Below are 22,749 nucleotides of genomic sequence, written 5' to 3'. Positions count from 1 at the left end.
AGATGCACCTGGGATGGAAGGGGGGGGGGGGGGGAGTCCGCGGTGTTGCGGTGTTCCGGGACCTGCATTGCAGGGGGACCTGGAACGGGCCCCAGCACCTTTTCCTCCTTCGGGGTGGCCGATGGCCCCCGGACCTCTATATGGGTCGGGGATGCGAACGGACCGAGCACCCGACGCCCCCCCGACACCTGGTGCTGCCAGTCCTGGAGGCCTGCCCTGGTATCAACAAGGGTCTGTAGGTTTGCAGCCATGGAGCTCAGGGAGTTGGCCATCCCTGTCTGTGTCTGGGCGACGCCGACCAGCACCTGGGCAATGGCGCTGATGCCCTCAGTGATGGTCTGCTGAGACTGGGCCACGGCGTTGAGCGCCTCTGCGACCTGTTGCTGGCTCTGGCTCATGGCTTCCTGTGAGAGGGCAGCCATGTCCTGGGCCACGGACACCGCCTGCACAGAAAGCCCCACACCTTGCATACTGCGACCCATGTCTGACATCGTCGCACCCATTGCCTCCACCGCGGACGCCACCCGTGCGGTGTCAGCCTGGGTGGCACGCATGACCAGCACCACTACCTGCTCCTGCACGCGGATGGACTCCTCCACCTTCGTCTGCAGCTGCCACAAGCCGGCCGTCACTCCCTTCGGTCGTCCCTTGGTCCGTGACTGCATCGGGTCTATGGGTGGGTGTGGTAACTCCAGGAATCCGGGACCCGTCTGGGCAGCAGATGGTTGCCTGCACCGGGCAGCCCTCCGACCGCCCGGCCCCTCGGCTGCTCCTGCCTCCACCTGGGACGGCTATGCTGTGCGCACCAGTTAGTGTCCCAGATGCCTCATCGCTTAAGTGCCCAACCGAGGTGAGTGGCTCTGCGATCGTGGAGGGTGTAGGAGATAGCAGTGGCGTAATGGCCACCCGACCCGAAGTCCGGGGTCCCCTGGAATGGTGATTCCTGTCCATCCGTCCCCTGTGTGTGGGTGTCATGTGCGTAAGTGTCATGGGCGTCGGTGTCCTGTGTGTTAGGGTCCTGTGTGTCGGTGGCCTGTGTGTTAGGGTCCTGTGTGTTGGAGTCCTGTGTATTGGTGTCCTGTGTGTCAGTGTCCCGGGCGTCAGTGTCCTGGGCGTCAGTGTCCCGGGCGTCAGTGTCCTGGGTCGGCTGCGACGGGGGCCTGTTGCTGTGGCTGCCCCCCTCGTCGCTGGGTGTGGCCTGCCGGTGTCGCTGCACTCGCACTAGATGTGGGCGGCGTCCGCCTGGTGTTCCGGGTCTGCCCCTGGCTCGTGGCCACTCTGGAACATCCTGGGCGCATCGTATGCCTGATGGGCCGGGTCTGTTGCCCCTTCCCCCATATTCCCCCTCCCCCAAAATCCCCCCTCCCCAAAATCCCCCTTCCCCATAACCCCCCTTCCCCCATATCCCCCTTATTCCCTCTTCCCTCATGTTCCCCCTTCCCCCATATCCCCCTTCCCCCATATCCCCCATATATCCTTCCCCATATCCCCCTTCCCCATATCCCCCTTCCCCATATCCCCCTTCCCCAAATGCTACCTTCCCCCATATCCCCCTTCCCCCATATCCCCCCTCCCCCATACCCCCCTTCCCCCATATCACCCCTTCCCCCATATCCCCTTATATCCCCCATATTCCCCTTCCCCCATAACCCCCCATATGGGGGAAGGGGGATAAGGGGGAAGGGGATGTGGGGAAGGGGGATATGGGGGGAAGGGGGGATATGGGGGAAGGGGAGATGGGCGAAGGGGGATATGGAGGAAGGGGGGATATGGGGGAAGGAGGATATGGGGGAAGGGGATAAGGGGGAGATGGGAAAGGGGATATGGGGTAAGGGGGTATGGCAGGATATGGGGAAGGGGGACTATGGGGGAAGGGGGGATGTGGGGGAAGGGGGATATGGGGAAGAGGGGGACATGGGGAAGGGGGTTATGGGGAAGGGGGATATGGGGTAAGGGGGAGATGGGGATATGGGAAAAGGGGGATATGGGGAAAGGGGGATATGGGGAAGGGGGATATGGGGGGAAGGGGGATATGGGGAAGGGGGGATATGGGGGAAGGAGGATATGGGGGAAGGGGGGAAGGGGGAGATGGGGAAGGGAATATGGGGAAGGGGGTATGGTGGGATATGGGGAAGGAGGGATATGGGGAAGGGGATATGGAGTAAGGGGGATATGGGGGGATATGGGGAAGGGAGATATGGGGGAAAGGGGGATATGGGGAAGGGAGGATATGGGGGTAGGGGGATATGGGGGGCTAAGGGGGTATGGGGGATATGGGGAAGGGGGATATGGGGGAAGGGGGGATATGGGGGAAGGAGGGATATGGGGGAAGGGGGATATGTGGGATATGGGGAAGGGGATATGGTGGAAGGGGTGATGTGGGGGAAGGGGGGATATGGGGGAAGTGAGATATGGGAGATATTTGGGGATATGGGGAAGGGGGGATTTGGGGGAGGGGGATATGGGGGAAGGGGTATTGGGGGATATGGGGGAAGGGGGATATGGGGAAGGGGATATTGGGGAAGGGGGATATGGGGGAAGGGGGGTATTGGGGGGAAGGGGGATATGGGGGAAGGGGGTAAGGGGCAATTTAGCGTGGCCAATCCACCTAACCTGCACATGAAATGAAATGAAAATCGCTTATTGTCACAAGTAGGCTTCAAATCAAGTTACTGTGAAAAACCCCTAGTCGCCACATTTCGGCGCCTGTTCGGGGAGGCTGGTACGGGAACATCTTTGGGTTGTGGGGGCGAGGCCCACGCAAACACGGGGAGAATGTGCAAACTCCAAACGGACAATGAGCCAGAGCCGGGATTGAACCTGGGACCTCGGTGCCGTGAGGCAACAGGGCTAACCCACTGCGCCACCGTGCTGCCCAACAGTAGCTACTTTTTAATCACAAAAACACAGGCTTCAGTCTGGTGTCTGAAAATCTGTACCTAGGATTTGTTCAATATTGTCAGCTCTGATATTTGTGTATTTTGCCCTCGGTGTATGGAAATAAATTCAAATAAAGGACTATCACTGAGAAGGTTTTCTGGATTGCTATATTGGAAGTAGAATACGAGATCAAATAATTTCAGGTTTTCCTTTGCATATCATTTCGTTGCTCCTGGTAAGGTTTCCCTGCACATGGTACATATCACTCACCTAAATGCTATTCCCAGATTTAATTACAGTCTGTCACTGAAGAACTCTGGTATTTTCAGACAGGAGAAATTCCTTTTATATGCCACAGCTTTCTATTGCACCCATGACCTTTCAAAACAGCATAATATTACTAATTTCTGTGGTCTGTTAATGGTTCAGCCTCTGGACAACCATGTCTATTTGCACCTTTAGTCTTTAAACCCAAAGTTGATATACAAGTCAGTTCACATTAACCCTTTCTGTGCCATGACGAAGTGCAATTTTTGCGGGCTGCAACTTGCATGTTTAAAATCCCCCTTCCTGGCAGTGACAAATAAATTTCCATCAAAGATCCTGAATCAAAATCATATTTGACAAAATGTCATAAAACTTTCCTCTTTTACCAGTCGCTCGGGATGTTGTGGGAGTCATGCCTGTTCAAATAATATGCATGCTCTGACCTCTCATAGACTTCAATTTTAGACATATAGTCCACGCAGCTGTTGGATTTATTTGGCTCACCGACCTACACTTTAAATAGCTGGTCTGGTCAGGCTGCGTCCACTCACATCTTCACCAACTCTACTGTGAAAGAGAAAGAAATTCAGCCACAATGTCGGATCAAATGCCTTTCGATACCGATGTCCAAACGATGACCCGATTTGTCATGGAACAAGGAAGAAAAGCAAAAGGGACGGGGGAATTCACTCAGCTCCTAAATTCTCTGTTAACGGCAATCAAGGCCATCTCCTGCGCTGTGAGAAAAGCAGGCCTTGCCCATTTGTGAGTCCAAGATATTTATTTATTTTAATTTTTTTATAAATTTAGAGTACCCAATCTCTTTATTCCAATTAAGGGGCAATTTAGCTTGGCTAATCCACCTACCCTTCTCTGGGTTGTGGGGGTGAGACCCTCGCAGACAGGGGGAGAATATGCAAACGCTACACGGACAGTGACCCGGGGCCGGGATTGAAACTGGGTCCTCAGCACCGTGAGGCAGCAGTGCTAACCTCTGTGCCACCGTGCCACCCGAGTCCATAATATTTATTAGCTTCACAAATGTAGTGTGCTGCAAACCTAGAGAGCGTTTGCAATTTGTTTTATGGAAGATTGGTGAGTGTATATTGCTTTACACATATTTAAGAATTATTTTAACAGCTTTTCTAGCATTTCTTTAATAGACATAACATGAGGGTTTATTTGAAGTTTTTTGAGTTAAAATCCTTAGCTATGAATCTCTGCTGGCTAATATGCTGTATGGCTGAGCATCAAACTGAAATTTTCCATGCAGACCCCCCAAAAATCAGCCCTTTAATTTACCGTGCTTGTGCATACATGCATAAAAGTTCAAAGGGCATGCATACTTCAACAAATTACCCCGGGATGCCAAAAATAATTAGGGGGCGTGTGTTGATAACATGCATGTTTCTACTGACTGCTGTAGTCCTACTAAAAATAGAAATTTTGAATATGGGCTTATTGGATAGATACAAGTCCAAACCACCCTCCTGTATTCAACAGGAGCCCAACTCATAAGATCAGAAGTGGAAACCTAGGGATATTTTCCCCTCCCTTCCCAGGGTTTTGCTGAGGTCAATTGATTCGATATTGCAATATGTAAATATGCCGCACCATGACCTGTCTTCTAATTGTTTCCCGAAACTATAACTAAAATTCACCCACATGATGGCCGGGACAGACACAGTGGGCCAAAGGGCCTCTTTCTGTGATGTAAGGTTCTATGACTCCATTGTGTCTATGACATCAGCTAGTCCATCCTTCATTTCTTTTTAAAATTTAGAGTGCCCAATTCTTATTTTTCCAATTAAGGGGCAATTTAGCGTGTCCAGGACGGCACGGTGGTGCAGTGGTTAGCACTGGTGCCTCACAGCGCTGAGGACCCGGGTTCGATCCTGGCCTCGGGTCACTGTCTGTGTGGAATTTGCACGTTCTCCCCTTATCTGCGTGGGTCTCACCCTCACAACCCAAAGATGTGCAGGGTAGGTGAATTGGCGACATTAAATTGCCCCTTAATTGTAAAAAAAATTTAGCCTACCCAATTCACGTACCCTGAACATCTTTTTGGGTTGTGGGGCTGAGACCCGCGCAGACTCAGGGAGAATGTGCAAACTCCATATGGACAGTTGCACGGGACTGGGATCGAACCTGGGTCCTTGGCGCCATGAGGCAGCAGTGCTAACCACTACGTCACCGTGCTGCCCTGAGTCCATCTTTCAGTTAGGCGCTTTGCTGCCTTCTAAAGTTTTGGGGTACCCCCCAAATCTGACATTGGGGAGCCAGGAAGTTATGAGCTTTGGTTTTAGTCCAAATACAATCACTGATTCAGCTCCCTGTCTTATGAATGTTAAAGCACGTAAACAGAGACAGCCAGTAGCAATAAGAGCATTAAAAAAAGAAGTACTAAAGAAAAAAGGAAGAAAACCCAAATGAAATGGATAGCATTCTATTAAATGAACAATGAACAACAATAAAAAGATAAATGGTGTGTACATGAAGCAAAAATGTGCCACTCAGAAAATTTGCTTAGCCATCCAGCAGATGGCAGCAATGCCCAATGAAATTACTGAATTGTGTCAATTTGGCTTTGTCCCTCCCTATCTCTGTATTCTCATCTTGCCATATAAACGTTCAAGATATCCAAGTTTCTCTAACTGTGACCTGTTGTGCACTCCCAATCATAATTACTCCACCATAATTGTCCATGACTTCAGTTGCCTTGGGCCAAGCTTTTGAATACTGTCCCTACCCTCTCTCTGCCTCTCCACCTCACCTTTATTTAAGTTGATGTTGTGTGATAAATGCTCAGATGTCCATCACATATTATTTTGTTCAGGTATGGAATTGCAGGGACTGTGAATGTGACTGGAGATGAAGTCAAGAAATTGGATGTCCTGTCTAATGACCTCGTCATTAACCTGCTGAAATCCTCCTACAGTACTTCAGTGCTAGTGACGGAGGAGAATGAAGATGCTATAATTGTGGAGCCCGATAAAAGGGTGAGTGTATCACAAATGTGGTCCATGAGCAGCTGCATAATTGCACTCCCTGTGGACCTCTGCTGATCTTTTCAATGTTCATAATGATGTTGTTTTACAAACATAAATTATGAATTGTGGGGTTTGTCATGATATGCAGACACATACATAATGATATACAGACAAGCAGCTATTGGACACAGAGAACAGGTAATGACCAATAAGCAGGCAGGACACTCAGGGGTGGGATCTGACTATAAAAGACACGAGGCACTCACACTCCGCCTCTTTCCACTGATGATCATCTAGAGAGTCAGTCAAGGGTGTTGTTACAATCTCACACCTCCACCACATGGCTAAGAGCAGCCAGTGTTAGACCGGTGTACCTAACACGACATGATACCAGGAGACTACTAATTCAAGGTGGCTTACCTCAGTCCGTTCCGTGACGACCAGCAAATGTAACCCGGCACCATGGAGAAGATTCAGGCTCCTCACCAGCTCAGGACCTCCGGCAATCTCAGTGCCAACTGGCGGATATTCAAGCAAACGTTTCTGCTGTACATCAAAGCCTCAGACCTCGAGGGTGCGTCTGATGCAAGAAAGATCACGCTTCTCCTCTCAACAGCGGGTGATCAAGCCATCGAACTCTTCAACTCGTTTAACTTCACCGAAGGCCAGGACAAGACAAAGTTTCAGACCATCCTGGACAAGTTCGATAGTCACTGTGAAGTGGACACCAATGAAATCTTCGAGCGCTACATATTCAAACACCGTCTTCAAGGTAAAGATGAACCTTTCAATGCCTTCTTAACTAGCCTCCGACTGCTAACGCTGCCCTGCAACTTTGGTGATATTGCTGACTCCATGATCAGAGACCAAATCATGTTTGGAGTTCACTCTGATCCTCTGAGAGAGCAGCTCTTAAAAATCAAGCATATGACCCTGCCAGTCGCGATTGAAACATGTACAGTGCATGAGCACGCAAATAATCGGTATTCCCAATGCAAATCGGCTGAAAATGAGAAACTTGCCTCCCGCGAGGCAGTGAGTGTGCAGGCCATTTCCCGGATGCAGCGCCTCAGCATTGAAGACAGCGGCCATTTTGTGCGCCTTTCCCGGGGCCCCACGCATGCGCGATGCGAACGGGATAACAAAGCGGCCGACACCCACACTGCGCAGGTGCAGACGTCTGCCGACCGCACTGCGCATGTGCAATGATGTACACCGCATCACGACGCTGACGTTATGACGTGCCCAAACTGTGGCAATGCCCACTTAAAGGGACACTGCCCTGCAAGAGGCAGGCGATGTTTAAACTGCGGGAAGCCTGGACACTATGCAGCCTTGTGCAGGTCTGCACCACCAGTCAGAGGCCAGCGCTCCCAATTCCGATGACGGCGCGTCCAGAATGTGCAACAGCGATTACAGGATTCTGATCCTGGCAGTACAACGGATCCAGAGGACGAGTGCCTGGAGTCCGCCTACCGAGTGGGAATCATTACCACACGTGAACATGCCACAGCTAACCCATCTCGCATTCAGTCCATCCTTGCTGTGGATTTGGAGGACGAATGGCGTGCGGTGATGCAGGTCAACCGCTACTCCATCCAGTTCAAGCTGGACACAGGTGCTTCTGCCAACCTCCTCTAACAGGAAGACTTCAAACGCATCAAGAAGCCCCCCAAGGTCCTTCCAGCAGCCTGCCAGCTCCTGGACTATAACGGTGATGCCATCACGGCACTGGGGTCCCGCCATCTACTCGTCTCCAACCGGAGTACCCATGCACGGCTAAGGTTTGAAATTGTCAAGCCGGACAGGGCATCCCTACTGGGCGCGCATGCCTGCAAAATGCCAAACCTGGTGCAGCAGGTTTATTCAAAGACATCCTCCAACGTGGATCTTCAGGCTGGCATTGACGACATCCTCGCTCAGTGTCCAGATGTGTTTGACGGGATGGGCACTCTTGCCATACAAGATCCTACTGCGGCCTGATGCCAAGCCAGTGGTCCATGCACCACGCCGGGTCCTGGCTCTGCTGAAGGAGCGCCTGAAGGACAGCTCAAGGAGCTGCAGCAGCAGGGGATCATTTCCAGGGTAACCGAACCGACTGACTGGGTCAGCTCGATGGTGGTGGTTAAAAAACCCTCTGGAGACCTGCGCATCTGCATTGACCCCAGGATCTCAACCAGTATATAATGCGTGAACACTACCCCATCCCGAAGCAGGAGGAACTCACCAGTGAGATGGCACATGCACGGTTTTTCACGAAGTTAGATGCGTCACATGGAATCTGGCAAATCCAGCTGGATGAGTCCAGCAGAAGGCTCTGCACCTTCAACACACCTTTTGGCAGATACTGCTATAACCGTATGCCGTTCGGCATCGGAGATATTTCATCGCATCATAGAGCAAATGGTGGAGGGCAGCGAAGGGGTTTGTGTGTACGTGGACAACGTCATCATATGGTCCACGACCCCTGAGGAGCATATTTCCCGTCTCCAGCAGGTATTTCGCCGTGTCCACGCCAATGGCCTGAAGCTGAACAGGGCCAAATGTTGCGTTGGTATGTCGACACTCAAGTTCCTAGGAGATCAGATCTCTCAGCAGGGCGTGTGCCCCGACACAGACAAGGTCAAGGCCATCGCAGCCATGAAGGTCCCGGAAGACAAGAAGGTGGTATTACGCTTCTTGGGCATTACGAAACCTAGTGAAGAAGTGCACTGCCTTTGAGTGGAAGGCAGCCCATCAGGCAGAATGGTTGGAGCTGAAAGCGAAGCTCACCACTGCACCCATATTGGCATTTTTCGACCCAGACAGGGAAATGAAAATCTCGACAGATGCGAGCCAGGATGGCATCGGTGCGGTCCTGCTGCAATGTGATGACACTTCATCCTGGGCACCGGTTGCCTACGCATCAAGGGCAATGACGCCCACCGAACAAAGGTGTGCACAAATCGAGAAGGAATGCATGGGCCTTCTCACTGGCATTCTCAAGTTTCACGACTATGTCTACGGCCTGCCGACATTCATAGTCGATTCGGATCACAGGCTCCTGGTCCACATTATCCAAATGGACCTTAATGACATGACGCCTCAATTGCAGCGCATCCTCCTCAAACTCAAAAGGTACGACTTTGACCTGGTCTACACGCCTGGCAAGGAGCTCATCATTGCCGACACACTGTCCCGCTCCATCACCGTGTCTAGTGAACCACTGAACGTCACCTGGCAAATTGAGTCACAGGTTGAGTCACAGCTATGTGCTAGCACCCTCCCGGCATCTGATGAGAAGGTGATTCGTATCCCTGAGGAGACAGCCAAAGACCCCCTCTTGCAGCGTGTTATGCAACACCTAGCCAATGTCTGGCAAAAAGGGCAGTGCCCTCAATTTTTCAATGTAAAGGACGACCTGACAGTGGTTGATGGTATCCTCCTCAAACTGGACTGGATTGTAATTCCCCATAGTCTCCAGAGCTTGGTGCTCCGTCAAATCCATGAGGCCCACCTGGGTGTGGAAAAGTGCAGATGCAGAGCCAGGTAGGCTGTCTACTGGCCCGGGATCAGCCAGGATATCGCGAACATGGTCCTTAACTCTGCGACCTGTCAACGCTCCCAGCCAGCGCAGAGTAAGGAGACACTTCAGCAGCATGAAATCAAAACCTCTTCGTGGTCCAAGGTTGGCATCGACCTCTTTCATGCAAATGGTCGTGATTACGTGTTAATCATTGATAAATTTTGCAATTACCCTGAAGTCGTGAATCTCTCAGACCTTACATCTCGGACCGTCATCAAGGCTTGTAAGGAGACGTTCTCCAGGCATGGTATCCCACTCACTGTCATGAGTGACAATGGCCCGTGCTTCAGTAGCCATGAATGGTCTCTGTTTGCCCAGTCGTATCAGTTCAAACACGTCACTTCCAGCCCACACTATCCGCAGTCAAACGGAAAAGTTGAGAAAGGGGTGCACATAGTGAATCAGCTCATCTACAAGGCCGCGGATTCTGCGTCTGACATTCACCTTGCGCTGCTTGCGTACAGGGCGACCCCATGTCCACTGGCATGTCGCCGGCTCAACTCCTGATGAACAGGGACCTGCGAACGACACTTCCAGCCATACACGTGCCTAAGCTGGATCACCTCCCGGTGCTGCAGAAGGTGCAGGTTCTCCGAAACCGGCAAAAACAGGGCTATGATGCTCATGCTACCGATTTTCCCGTGTTATCAACGTCAGACACTGTTCGGGTCAAGATCCCTGATGGAGGCTGGTCAGCTCCAGCTGTCGTTGTTCTAGACAGGCTGTCCCCCGCTCGTATTTTGTGCGTCTCGCTGATGGTTCTGTTGTGCGACGAAACAGACGGGCACTGCGCAAAGTTGCCTGCCCGCAACCACATTCTTCTCCGTTTCCTTCTGTTGTTTTGCCACCTCCTGATACCTCGACTCATGAGGTCACCAGTCAGACTTCAATCCCGCCCATCCATGCGCTGTCATCCCCACCACCACCTCTCCGGCAGTCGACCAGGATCAGACGCAAGCCACAGAGACTGGACTTCTGAACATTTGTTCTGTTTGCTATGTTCTGTGTTCTTGCATTAGACAGCTGTTTTCACATGTACATATGTTCACATCCACTGCATGTATATATGTTAATATTGGCCTATTCTTGTAAATACGCTCACATATGTCATCCAAACATAAAAAAAAGAGGCGATGTCATGATATGCAGACACACACATAATGATATACAGACAAGCAGCTAATGGACACAGAGAACAGGACATGACCAATAAGCAGGCAGGACACTCAGGGGTGGGATCTGACTATAAAAGATACGAGGCACTCACACTCCGCCTCTTTCCACTGCTGAACATCTGGAGAGTCAGTCAAGGGTGTTGTTACAATCTCACACCTCCACCACGTGGCTAAGAGCTAGTCTGGTTCAGTCAGACAGAGTAACCACACTTAAGTTAGCAGAGAGTCGAACTCACAGAGAACTGTGCTAACTGTGCTATTAGTTCAATAAACCTGATTGAACTAACTTCAAGGTCTGGAGTATCTTTCTGATCTAAGCTGCATCCAGTTGCAGCCAGTGTTAGTCCAGTGTACCTAACATGTCAGGGTTAGTGATAGTGTCTGAGATACATCGCCAGTCATGAAAAGGTGGAAACTTACAATGTCCAGGGGCATGATGCTGGACAAAACACAATTCAGCATCTATAAAATGATGCATTGGGCCAGCATTTTGGCTGTAACCCTCAAGGGAAACACAAATTCCATTTGTATAGCTCTAGCTGTGAGGCATTTTCTTTAAAAAGACAGATCCAGGTGTGGTGGTATGCATTAGGGGTATTACGGTATCCTGTGATGCCGAGAGGCTATTGGTGGATAGATGGCGGGTCCCGATTGGATCAGCCGCCTACTGGCTCCACCCAGTAAGGCGGAGTATAAGATACCGGGTTCTCCCAGCAGCCACATTCTGTAATTGTGCTGCTGGGGAACAAGTCTGCGTAATAAAGCCATCGATTGACTCCTTCTCATTTCGTCTCGTGAGTGATTGATTGTGCTACAATTTATTACGCAGACTTGTTCCCATGCGGGAGGGATGGGCGCCGCCATTTTGTGCTCCTCCGGCCACGTGCGATCAATGGGCGGCGTCATCTTGTCCATCCCCGACCGTGTGCGACCTGTGGACGCCGCCATCTTGGCTGACGGCTAAGGACCCGGGATGGATGGCCCCACGGGGCCTGAGGAAAATGCCCCGATGCAGCGACTGGCTTCGGTAACCCTGGACCAGTCGCGGCCCCGAACGCTCCAAACGGCAACAACAACGGTATTCATAAACGGGTACGAGATGCCCTGCCTGATCGACTCTGGGAGCACGGAGAGTTTTGTACATCCCGATACGGTAAGACGCTGTTCCCTTCCGATCCACCCGAATAATCAAAAGATTTTCCTGGCAACAGGATCCCATTCTGTAGAGATCAAAGGGTTCTGCATCGCGAACCTCACAGTGCAGGGAGGGAGTTCAAGAACTACCGGCTTTACGTCCTCCCCCACCTCTGCGCTGCTACACTCCTGGGGTTGGATTTTCAGTGCAACCTCCAGAGTTTAATGTTTCAATTCGGCGGCCCTATACCTCCACTCACTATCTGCGCCTCATGACCCTCAAGGTCGACCCGCCTTCCGTGTTTGCGAACCTCACCCCGGATTGCAAACCCGTCGCCACTAGGAGCAGACGGTACAGTGCCCAGGACCGAACCTTTATCCGGTCAGAAGTCCAGCGGCTGCTGAGGGAAGGAAGGCATAATCCAGGCCAGCAATAGTCCCTGGAGAGCTCAGGTGGTAATTGTAAAGACCGGGGAGAAGCAGAGGATGGTCATAGACTATAGTCAAACCATCAAAAGGTACACGCAACTGGATGCGTACCCTCTCACCCGCATATCCGACATGGTCAATTGGATTGCACAGTACAAGGTCTTTTCCACGGTGGACCTTAAGTCCGCATATCACCAGCTCCCCATCCGCCCGAGTGACCGCAAATACACTGCTTTTGAAGCAGATGGGCGGCTCTACCACTTTTTAAGGGTTCCATTCGGCATCACTAATGGAGTCTAGGTCTTCCAACGGGAGATGGACCGAATGGTTGACCGGTACGGTTTGTGAGCCACGTTTCCGTGCCTCGATAACGTCACCATCTGTGGCCAAGATCAGCAGGACCACGACGCCAACCTCCGCAAATTCATCCAGAACGCAAACGCCCTGAATCTCACATACAACAAGGAGAAATGCGTGTTTAGCACTGACCGTCTAGCCATCCTCGGCTACGTAGTGTGAAATGGAGTTATAGGCACAGACCCTGAACACATGCGCCCCCTTATGGATTCCCCCTCCCTCACTGCTCCAAGGCCCTGAAATGCTGCCTGGGCTTTTTCTCTTATTACGTCCAGTGGGTCCCCAACTACGCGGGCAAGGTCCGTCCGCTAATTCAGTCCACTGTCTTTCCCCTGTCGACAGAGGCCCGCCAGGCATTCAGCCGCATCAAAGCGGATATCGCAAAGTCCACGATGAACGCGATCGACGAGTCCCTCCCCTTCCAAGTCGAGAGTGACGCGTCCAACGTAGCTCTGCCGGCCACCCTCAACCAAGCGGGCAGACCCGTGGCCTTTTTCTCACGTACCCTCCACGCCTCAGAAATCCGCCACCCCTCAGTGCAAAAGGAGGCCCAGGCAATAGTGGAAGCTGTGCGACATTGGAGGCATTACCTGGCCGGCAGGAGATTCACTCTCCTCACTGACCAACGGTCAGTTGCCTTCATGTTCGATAATGCACAGCGGGGCAAGATCAAGAACGACAAGATCTTGCGGTGGAGGATCGAACTCTCCACCTATAACTATGAGATCTTGTATCGTCCCGGAAAGCTGAACGAGCCTTCCGATGCCCTATCCCGCGGCACATGTGCCAACGCACAAGTGGACCGCCTCCGAGCCCTCCACGAGGACCTCTGCCACCCCGGAGTCACTCGGTTCTATCACTTCATGAAGACCCGCAACCTGCCCTACTCCATCGAGGAGGTCAGAACAGCCACCAGGAACTGTCAAATCTGCGCAGAGTGCAAACCGCACTTCTACAGGCCAGATAAAGCGCACCTGATAAAGGCTTCCCGTCCCTTTGAGTGCCTCAGTCTGGACTTCAAAGGCCCCCTCCCCTCCACCGACCGCAACACGTACTTCCTGAACGTGGTTGATGAGTACTCCCGTTTCCCATTCGCCATCCCCTGCCCCGACATGACCGCGGCCACGGTCATTAAAGCCCTCTGCACCACCTTTACACTGTTCGGTTTCCCCGCCTACATACATAGTGATAGGAGGTCCTCCTTCATGAGCGACGAACTGCGTCAATTCCTACTCAGCAAAGGCATTGCCTCAAGCAGGACGACCAGTTACAACCCCCGGGGTAATGGACAGGTAGAGAGGGAGAATGGAATGGTCTGGAAGACCGTCCTGCTGGCCCTATGGTCCCAAAATCTCCCAGTCTCCCGCTGGCAGGAAGTCCTCCACTCCATCCGGTCGCCACTCGGAGCAGACGGTACAGTGCCCAGGACCGAACCAGTACCGCAACAAATCAAACACCTCACGAACGCCTCCTTGTCTTCCCTAGGAAGTCCTCCTCCGGAACGTCACTCCCAGCCTGGCTGGCAGCCCCGGGACCCATCCTGCTCCGAAAACATGTGCGGGTGCACAAATCGGACCCGTTGGTTGAGAGGGTTCATCTCTTGCACGCGAACCCTCAGTACGCCGGCGTACCCCGACGGCCGACAGGACATGGTCTCTCTGCGGGACCTGGCGCCCGCCGGAACTCCATACAACCCCCCAACACCAATCACCCCCTCCCTCCCACCGGCGCACCCCACAGCCGCCCCCTTCCTGGGTGGATTGGTCCTTCCCCCGGCCCCGCCTAGGGGTAGTGAAGCAGGAAGAGACATCGCTTCGCTCCCAGAGACGCCGGTGCCCGAGCCAGCGCCCGCATCACCACCGAGGCTGAGACAATCGGGGAGGACGACCAGGGCACCCATTCGACTCATCAAATCTTTATAACAAAGCAAAAAATGCCTCTGTAAATAATTCAGTTGCCCAGAAAAAGCGGCATTGTAAATAGTGCTAGTAGTTTGATATCGGAGCATAACCGCTGTGTTGGTGGCATCCCAGGTACCGACTCTTTAAACCCTACCACCATACGGCCCACTACCCCCGCCGGGTTCTTTTTTAACAAGGGGTGAATGTGGTGGTATGCATTAGGAGTATTATGGTACCCTGTGATGCCGAGAGGCTATTTGTGGATAGACGCCGGGTCCCGATTGGGTCAGCCGCCGACTGGCTCCACCCAGTAAGGTGGAGTATAAGAGCCGGGTTCTCCCAGCAGCCGCATTCTGTAACTGTGCTGCTGGGGAACAAGTCTGCGTAATAAAGCCATCGATTGACTCCTTCTCATCTCGTCTCGTGAGTGATTGATTGTGCTACACCAGGATGCAGCAGATTGCAGAACGACTCACAACAAAATGAAAAAGGATTTAAATTAAATTAAACAGGTACTGTTGGTGCCGGACATTTTAGGAAGATAAGTGTTTAACCAAAAAAATCTTGAAATTAATGCTACAATAAAGCTTTAAACTGAATGGAAGAGTGACTGTAATGCTTCAGTTGATAAGTTCCCAATGTGGTATGAGCCTGAAGCGTGATCCCTGGTGGGTGTGGTGGTGGTGGGGGTGTATTCAAATATTCAGTGTCCCCACCATTCTACATATTTATATTTATTGTTGTTAATTCCTAACGGCAAACCCCACATTTATAATGTGTTCAGGATAGCCAGGCCATGATTAGTTTTATGGTGGGCTTGTTCATTAAAAATGTAGTGAATATATTTCCATTACTTCAAAATAGCTGCCTCCCAGTTAAGGGACTAAATCATATCGTACCTTTGTGTCTGGCTCAGACTGAAAATTGACATGCAGCTCTCCAGGTGCACAGAGCAGTTTTCCCTCCAGAATTTGAGCCTTTCTGAGAAAGGCTTTATTTACGGAGTCTCTATGGGGGGGGCCTCTTTATTTAGGGGGTCTCTGGTGAGGGGACTGTGGGGGGGGGGGTAATGGTGGAGGTCTTAATGACCCATTTGCATCCACCCGCTGGCGCAGGGCACAAACCTTGATCCCGACACCAACGGCAGGACGGAGCATCAAAAAAGAGTCTGTGCGCGGCACCAAACCCGTTTTCTCCCCAACGCTGAATTCTCTGCCGCAACGGGAACTCCACTACTGGTGGGGCGAGGGAGAGAATCCAGCCTCATATCTTTGTTGTTGTCATGAACTGAAGTCGCACCCTTTAATATCTGCCTCCAACTCTGTCATTTCAAGTATTTTAAATATGATTTTTCATTAAGGCTTCATTCTCGAACGATCAAACATAATGCCGCTCACACCACTCCTGTCAACCCTCCCAATGCTGCCCACCCGCCTCAATCCCAACTCTCTGGTGTTATGGGTCAGGGTTTAGAGAACCCCAAAGTGTATCATGGAGTTCACCTGACCCACAACTTCTAATAGAATGTGATATGGGGTGCACACGGCCCACTCTACAGGTGTGGTACAGCAGAAATGGAAAAGTATTTTTTAAAGCAAAACAATGTTTATTCTATGAACTCAAGTTAATCATTTTAAAACATACAGTGAACATCTTAGCAACCATTAATTCAAATACAACCCCCAAAGACTACAACACTAAGTAATCCTTTAAGCTTTCCTTTTAGCACCCATACGACTTTAAAAAAAGAACTTTAACAGAAGCACATCAGGTTAAAGTCAGTACTGAAAACATTTAGAATTCTGAATTCACCAAATGATCAAGAGATAGTCTTTTGATGGCAGAGAGATCAACAGTATGCCTGCTCTGTCTGACTTCAGCTCCAACACTGAAAACAAAACTAAAACACACCCTGCAGCAAACAGCCTTAAACGAAAGTAAAAAGCTGACAGACAGCCCAGCTCCACCCACACTCTGACATCACTGATAACACCCAATTCTTAAAGGTACATTTTTTAAACACCCATTTCTTAAAGGTACTCTCACATGACACTGGAGGTAATCAGCCCTCCTCCTCCTTATCGCCCCCCCCCCTACCTCCTGGCTTACAAGCCCTCCCCCCCAACCTCTCAGTCCCTCATCACTACTTGCCATTGGCCCTACTGGCCCTGATCTGCTATTGGTAGAACTTGGGAGCCAAGATGCTAAGTAGGGGGTGGAAGAGATAACATGGCAGTGTTGGGATGTGGTGTGGAGGGGGAGTTGGGGACAAGGGGTGGGTGTGTCCGTGCATGTGGTTGCAAGAGGAAATTGGGAGCCAGTATGAGGGATCCACATTTTGGCCGATAGGAGTTGTGAAGGCGCTCCTCGAGATTTAGTGGGCTCACTTCCTGGAGCAGGCTTTACGCCTGCTAGGAACAGTGCTAATGGTTCAAATCTTCTGATCAGAATTGGAACCCCAAGGGCAGCACGGTGATGCAGTGGGTTAGCACTGCGGCCTCACGGCGCCGAGGTCCCAGGTTCGATCCCGGCTCCTGTCACTGTTCGTGTGGAGATTGCATATTCCCCCCGTGTCTGCGTGGGTCTGACCCCCACAACCTAAAAGATGTGTAAGCTAGGTTGATTGGCCATGCTAAATTGCCCCTTAATTGGAACAAATAATTGGGTACCCTAAATTTTTTAAAAAGGATTGGAACCTTCTGGCCATGATCTGACAAACAAATACCCACTCTGATTATTTTGGGTCAGGTACGGAGGGGGGGGGGGGGATGTGGTGGAGCCTGGGCATGGGGGGAGTTAAGTAGTGAGGATAGGGAGGGAGTTGCGAGGCGTCAGTTGGGAGTCAGTCCGTTAGGGGTGTAATCAGTTGGGCTTGGGGGATCAAGTCAGGTGTTGAATCAGGTCAGATTTTGTCGGAAGGGGGGGGTTTGGGGGTCATTGGAGATAGTCATGGCTGAGGGGTGGGCGAGTCAGTTGTATAGTTAACCAAGAGTTAGACTAGGATTTGTCTGTCTAACATTTCCTGGTCAGGAAAGTAAGTTGTAACCAACTCTAACTTAAAAGTTGAAGACTTTCTCGGAGTGGTCTGGGGAGCAGGAGAATAGCTCATCGGAAGTTCAAAATTACAGGACAATTCCCAAGGATTTGTTGTTTGGAACTTTGGAGGCTCCCATAGTGCATCCAGGTTGATGTTGGGGGGGTGCATCCATCCGGAGACCAGAAAACCTGGCCTGTTAAATCAGAATAGGTCAGTTCTGAGTAAATATCCTAAACTGACTCACTTCCTGATCTCAGATGGGGATCATCGGTGTGCACTCCCACAGAGACATAAAAAAAAAAAAATATTTTAATTCTCCTCCTTTTTCACATTTTCTCCCAAATTTGCACGCACCAACAATAAGCAATAAGTAGTAACAAATATAATGTCTATCCCCTTATCAACAACAATCCCATCCTCCCACCAGCCCCAAACAACTGCCAGCATGTTAACATAAAAAAATAACAAAGAGGAATCAGGAATCACCCATAGTCACCATTGACACATACAGTCCCCCTCCGCACAACCCTCCCAACCCCCATCCCCCACTAATGTTCGATGTTATCCAGTTCTTGAAAGTGCATAATGAATAATGCCCATGAATTGTCGAACCCCTCCATCCTTCCCCTCAGTTCAATCTTAACCTTTTCAAGAGTCAAGAATTCCAACAGGTCCCCCCACCATGCCAGGGCACAGGGTGGAGACGTTCCTCTCCATCCCAACAGGATCTGCCTTCGGGCTATCAACGAGGCGAAGGCTACAACATCTGCCTTCATACCCATTTCCAACCCCGGCTGGTCCGACACCCCGAATATGGCCTCCCGAGGGCCCATGTCCAGTTTCACGTGCACCACTTTTGAGATTACCCTAAAAACCTCCTTTCGGTAATCCTCCAGCTTTGGACACAACCAAAACATATGAATGTGATTTGCGGGATGTGGTATTATCAGGTATTGCAGTACCCGAGAGGCTGAAGACCATTGGTTAAAACGAGGAGTTTACTATTGGCTGTTTGGTATGTAGCTCCGCCCTGACAGGTGGGGTATAAGTACCGGTGCCGCCCCAGCAGCCCTCATTCTGTACCGAAGCTGCTGGGGAACTGGTCTAGTCTATTAAAGCCTTCAGTTATGTTACTACCTCGTCTTTAATTGTAAATGATCGTGCATCACGGGACCCCCCCCCCCCGTATCGTTCACACACATCTTCTACCCCCTCAAAGAGACGGCTCATCCTTGCCCTTGTAAGGTGTGCTTTGTGTACCACCTTCAGCTGTATCAGCCCAACCTCGCGCACGAGGTGGAGGCATTTCACTCTCCGGAGCGCCTCACACCAGAACCCCTCCTCCATACCCTCTCCCAACTCCTCCTCCCACTTTGCTTTGATTCCCACAGAAACATTTATGGGAAATCTGAATTTTGGGATTTCCAATCTAAGTCGCCTTCCCAGAACTTCTGATTCCATTGTGATTATCGTTAGCAGAAAATTCCTCAGCATTTGGTGCTATTGGGATGAAAAATCTGGCCCCATAATTATATAATTTTATACACTCTAGACATTACTATGTAGGAGGAAAATACCTCACACGTATTTAGGATATGGTTAATTAATCATTAATTTAATGTGAAGCAAATAGAACATTAGAATGCAGCAATAACTTACAATTTCTACTGAAGTTGAAATGTTCTGCTCAAGCGCTTTGCATTAGGAGGATAAAAACAGACACTGAGACTGAAGGGGGAAAGTGGAGAATATGGAATGGAAATCCAAAGACATGGTTGAAAATAATTTTTTTTAAAATAAAAGCATTTTACAAAAAGAAATTAGTCAGCTTAATTTATATTTGTTTTGTTGCAGGGTAAATATGTAGTTTGTTTTGATCCATTGGACGGTTCATCTAACATCGATTGCTTGGTATCTATCGGAACTATTTTTGGCATTTTCAGAAACGTAAGTGTTTCTCTTTGTTACAGGAAATTGATTTTGATTCATTAGTGAATGCAGCTGGTGCTGATAAAGTCTGTGATTTAATTATAATTGTTTTACTTTTTGAAAAAAACAGAGGGTCTGTATCTTCTCTTTCGCTTTTAGATTCATGTTCCAGTGGACAACCTGTTCTCAACCTCCATCAATGACATTCTCTAACACAGGATTGGTCTGCATTGTTTCTCTATTATCTTCTCTTGCCCTATCCTCTGCCCAACATCCCCGCCTTGCTGTAACAGGGTTCCGATTTCTAACAGTTAGGAAATAAATAATAGTTGTTTGGCTGTACACAACTTGATTGCTGATATATTAGGTATGTTCATTTTACCCTCATCAGGACACTTCGCAAGAATACCAATATAAGGCGATAACAACAATTTAAATTTTATGAGAAGAGAGTGCTGATTGGCTGGCAAGTGGACTCTGATTGGTATTTAGTGCAGTAAGAAGTCTTACAACACCAGGTTAAAGTCCAACAGGTTTGTTTCGAATCACTAGCTTTCGGAGCACTGCTTCTTCCTCAGGTGAATTCACCTGAGGAAGGAGCAGTTCTCCGAAAGCTAGTGATTGGAACAAACCTCTTGGACTTTAACCTGGTGTTGTAAGTCTTCTTACAGTGCTCACCCCAGTCCAACGCCGGCATCTCCACATCATGGTATTTACTGGGCTCACTTCCTGGAGCAGGGTTTACTTCTGCTAAGAACAGTGCTAATGGCTCAAATCTTCTGATCAGGATTGGAACCCCTATTTCTGACATTGCCATGGAAAATGTACCAGTTGATGGTGATTAACAGTTAACTGGCAAGCATTGTTTGAAATTTCAACAAGGCAGCTTGTCCCTGATTGGTCAAGATTGCCTTGAGAATGAACCAGCAAATGGCTGACACTTAGTTTGTTTAGCTAAAATAGATGCAATGTGTGTACATGTTCTTTCTGTCTGCAAAGAGTAGGGCCCTGTGTGTTAACTGTGTGTTGACTGGGGCGGCACATGGCACAGTGGTTAGCACTGCAGCCTACTACGCTGAGGACCCGGGTTCAAATCCAGGTCCCGGGTCACTGTGCATGTGGAGTTTGCACACTCACCCCGTGTCTGCATGGGTTTCACCCCCACAACCCAAAGATGTGCAGGCTAGGTAGACTGGCCACGCTAAATTGCCCCTTAATTGGAAAAAGAAATAATTGGGTACTCTAAATTTATTTTTTTTAAATCTGTGTTGACTGTATGTAGCTTCCAGTGCAAACAAAGGTGCCACACCATGAACTTGACTGACAATATTATTATTTTTTTAAATATAAATTTAGAGTACCCAATTAACTTTTTCCAATTAAGGGGCAATTTAGCGTGGCCAATCCACCTAGCCTGCACATCTTTGGGTTGTGGGGGTGAAACCCACGCAAACACGGGGAGAATGTGCAAACTCCACATGGACAGTGACCTAGAGCCTGGATCGAACTTGGGACCCCTGCGCCATGAGACTGACAATATTAAAGTGGTTGCCAGCATATTTATTAGCACACTGAGGATTATTTCGCAAATGTTGTCTAATTGTGGAATCGCATTGAATGTTAGACAGTGTTTTGAGTTTTGCAAGCATGGGTTGGTTGGGTACAGTTTGTATCTTGCCCGTGTGACCAGTGGATGGAGCAAGCTGTTTGACACGATCTGCCAGTCTTTGGGACATCTTGCTTACATACCTAGCATCACACTGGCACAGGTATTCATTCTCCACAATATTGGTGTGATAGGAAGAACATCTTTCTGGCCTGGCGGCAGCATCCAGTTATTTGCAAATTCCACTTGTGTTGCTATTGCATAGGAGCTGTGTGAAATGACTAGCTTCACTAGTCGCTCAAATATTTGAGAAGCCTTGCCCTTCCAGCATAATTGGAGGTAGACTGGCCACTTGACAGGGCCGAGAGTGAGGGCCTTAAGCCCATTCATGAGCTTGCACGATATACAGCACAAAATGATCTGATCAGGGTAGCCGTTATCACGCGAGATGCCTTTGCCGAGCCCTATTTCATGTTCGCAAAACATGGTTGGGGATTAGCTCCAGGCCTCTCCTGTTCACTCAGCCTCATAGACCAGTCAAAATGCTCATGAAATGATACCTCAGTTTTTGGAAGTGAATTGTAAAGGGCACTGGCACATTAACATTCATCTCACAGTGCCGAATCTGCACAGACCAACCAATGAAACTTGAATACAAACTCCTCTGATGGCTCAAGGCTATGTATTACTGGCAGACAAGAGAGTTACAGATTTCATTCCTGGTTATATTCTTCAGTCCAGTTCACAGGCCACTTCTTTGATAATTGATTTAATTCTGAAAATAAATGTTATATGGTATAAAGTGTAGTTTATACCCATGTTACAATGATCTTTTCAAAAACTAGTTCTGAAAAGATCGGCAATTGTAATTCAAAATTTACTCACATGCAGTGTGGGATGGATTCAGTGCATTTTATGAGAGATAATTCTACCAGGAACTTATTTCTTTCATTGATTTGACTGTTATGTTTTGAAAGTTACACCTTCACCGCACACTGCTAAATTCATTGCATATTTTCTGGTATAACATTCAACCTATGATTTAGCAAAGCGTTTGTGCTCTTGTTTTGTGTCTAATTCATCCATTTTATTGAGCTGTATGAAGCTATGCTTTGCATCACCCATGAATATCAGTGGTCCCATAAAATGATTCAGACATTGCCACATCAGCACAAATATCACTAAAGCTGGGATTTTCCCGTCCTGTCCACCACCGGGATTTTCCGGTCCCACTGAAAACCAATGGACTTTTGACTGACCTGCCGCTGCATCCCTTACAGTGGGTCCTGCCACAGTGGGACTGGAAAATCCTGGCCTAAGAGTCTGATAGTCGCAGGGCTGCTGATATTTGTTCACATATATGGGATACAATTTTGTCACAGGATAGCACAGGAGATATCAGGTGGAAATGGTTTAGTGCAGTCCTTGTGAAATAGAAAAGCTACACTTCCCACACAACAGAGGAACAAGCAAATTATT

At 49.5% G+C, this 22,749-nt stretch overlaps 1 protein-coding gene across 1 annotated transcript in view; it reads left to right on the top strand.

The window, feature by feature from the left end:
* The first annotated feature begins 3,652 nt into the window (after window positions 1–3,652).
* The window catches only part of LOC140429559 (fructose-1,6-bisphosphatase isozyme 2-like), an 80,633-nt gene continuing 61,536 nt past the window's right edge, over window positions 3,653–22,749 (top strand). The window contains exons 1-3 of the mRNA XM_072516720.1: window positions 3,653–3,912; window positions 5,984–6,146; window positions 19,590–19,682. Of these exons, the coding sequence (XP_072372821.1) occupies window positions 3,743–3,912; window positions 5,984–6,146; window positions 19,590–19,682 (426 nt within the window). The 5' untranslated portion in view covers window positions 3,653–3,742. The remainder of the gene's footprint in view (window positions 3,913–5,983; window positions 6,147–19,589; window positions 19,683–22,749) is intronic.

The sequence above is a fragment of the Scyliorhinus torazame genome, chromosome 9 (genome assembly GCF_047496885.1).
Source record: "Scyliorhinus torazame isolate Kashiwa2021f chromosome 9, sScyTor2.1, whole genome shotgun sequence".
NCBI classification, from domain to species: domain Eukaryota; kingdom Metazoa; phylum Chordata; class Chondrichthyes; order Carcharhiniformes; family Scyliorhinidae; genus Scyliorhinus; species Scyliorhinus torazame.
Note: the sequence above shows the minus strand (reverse complement) of the source record. Positions and strands in the feature narration are given on the sequence as shown.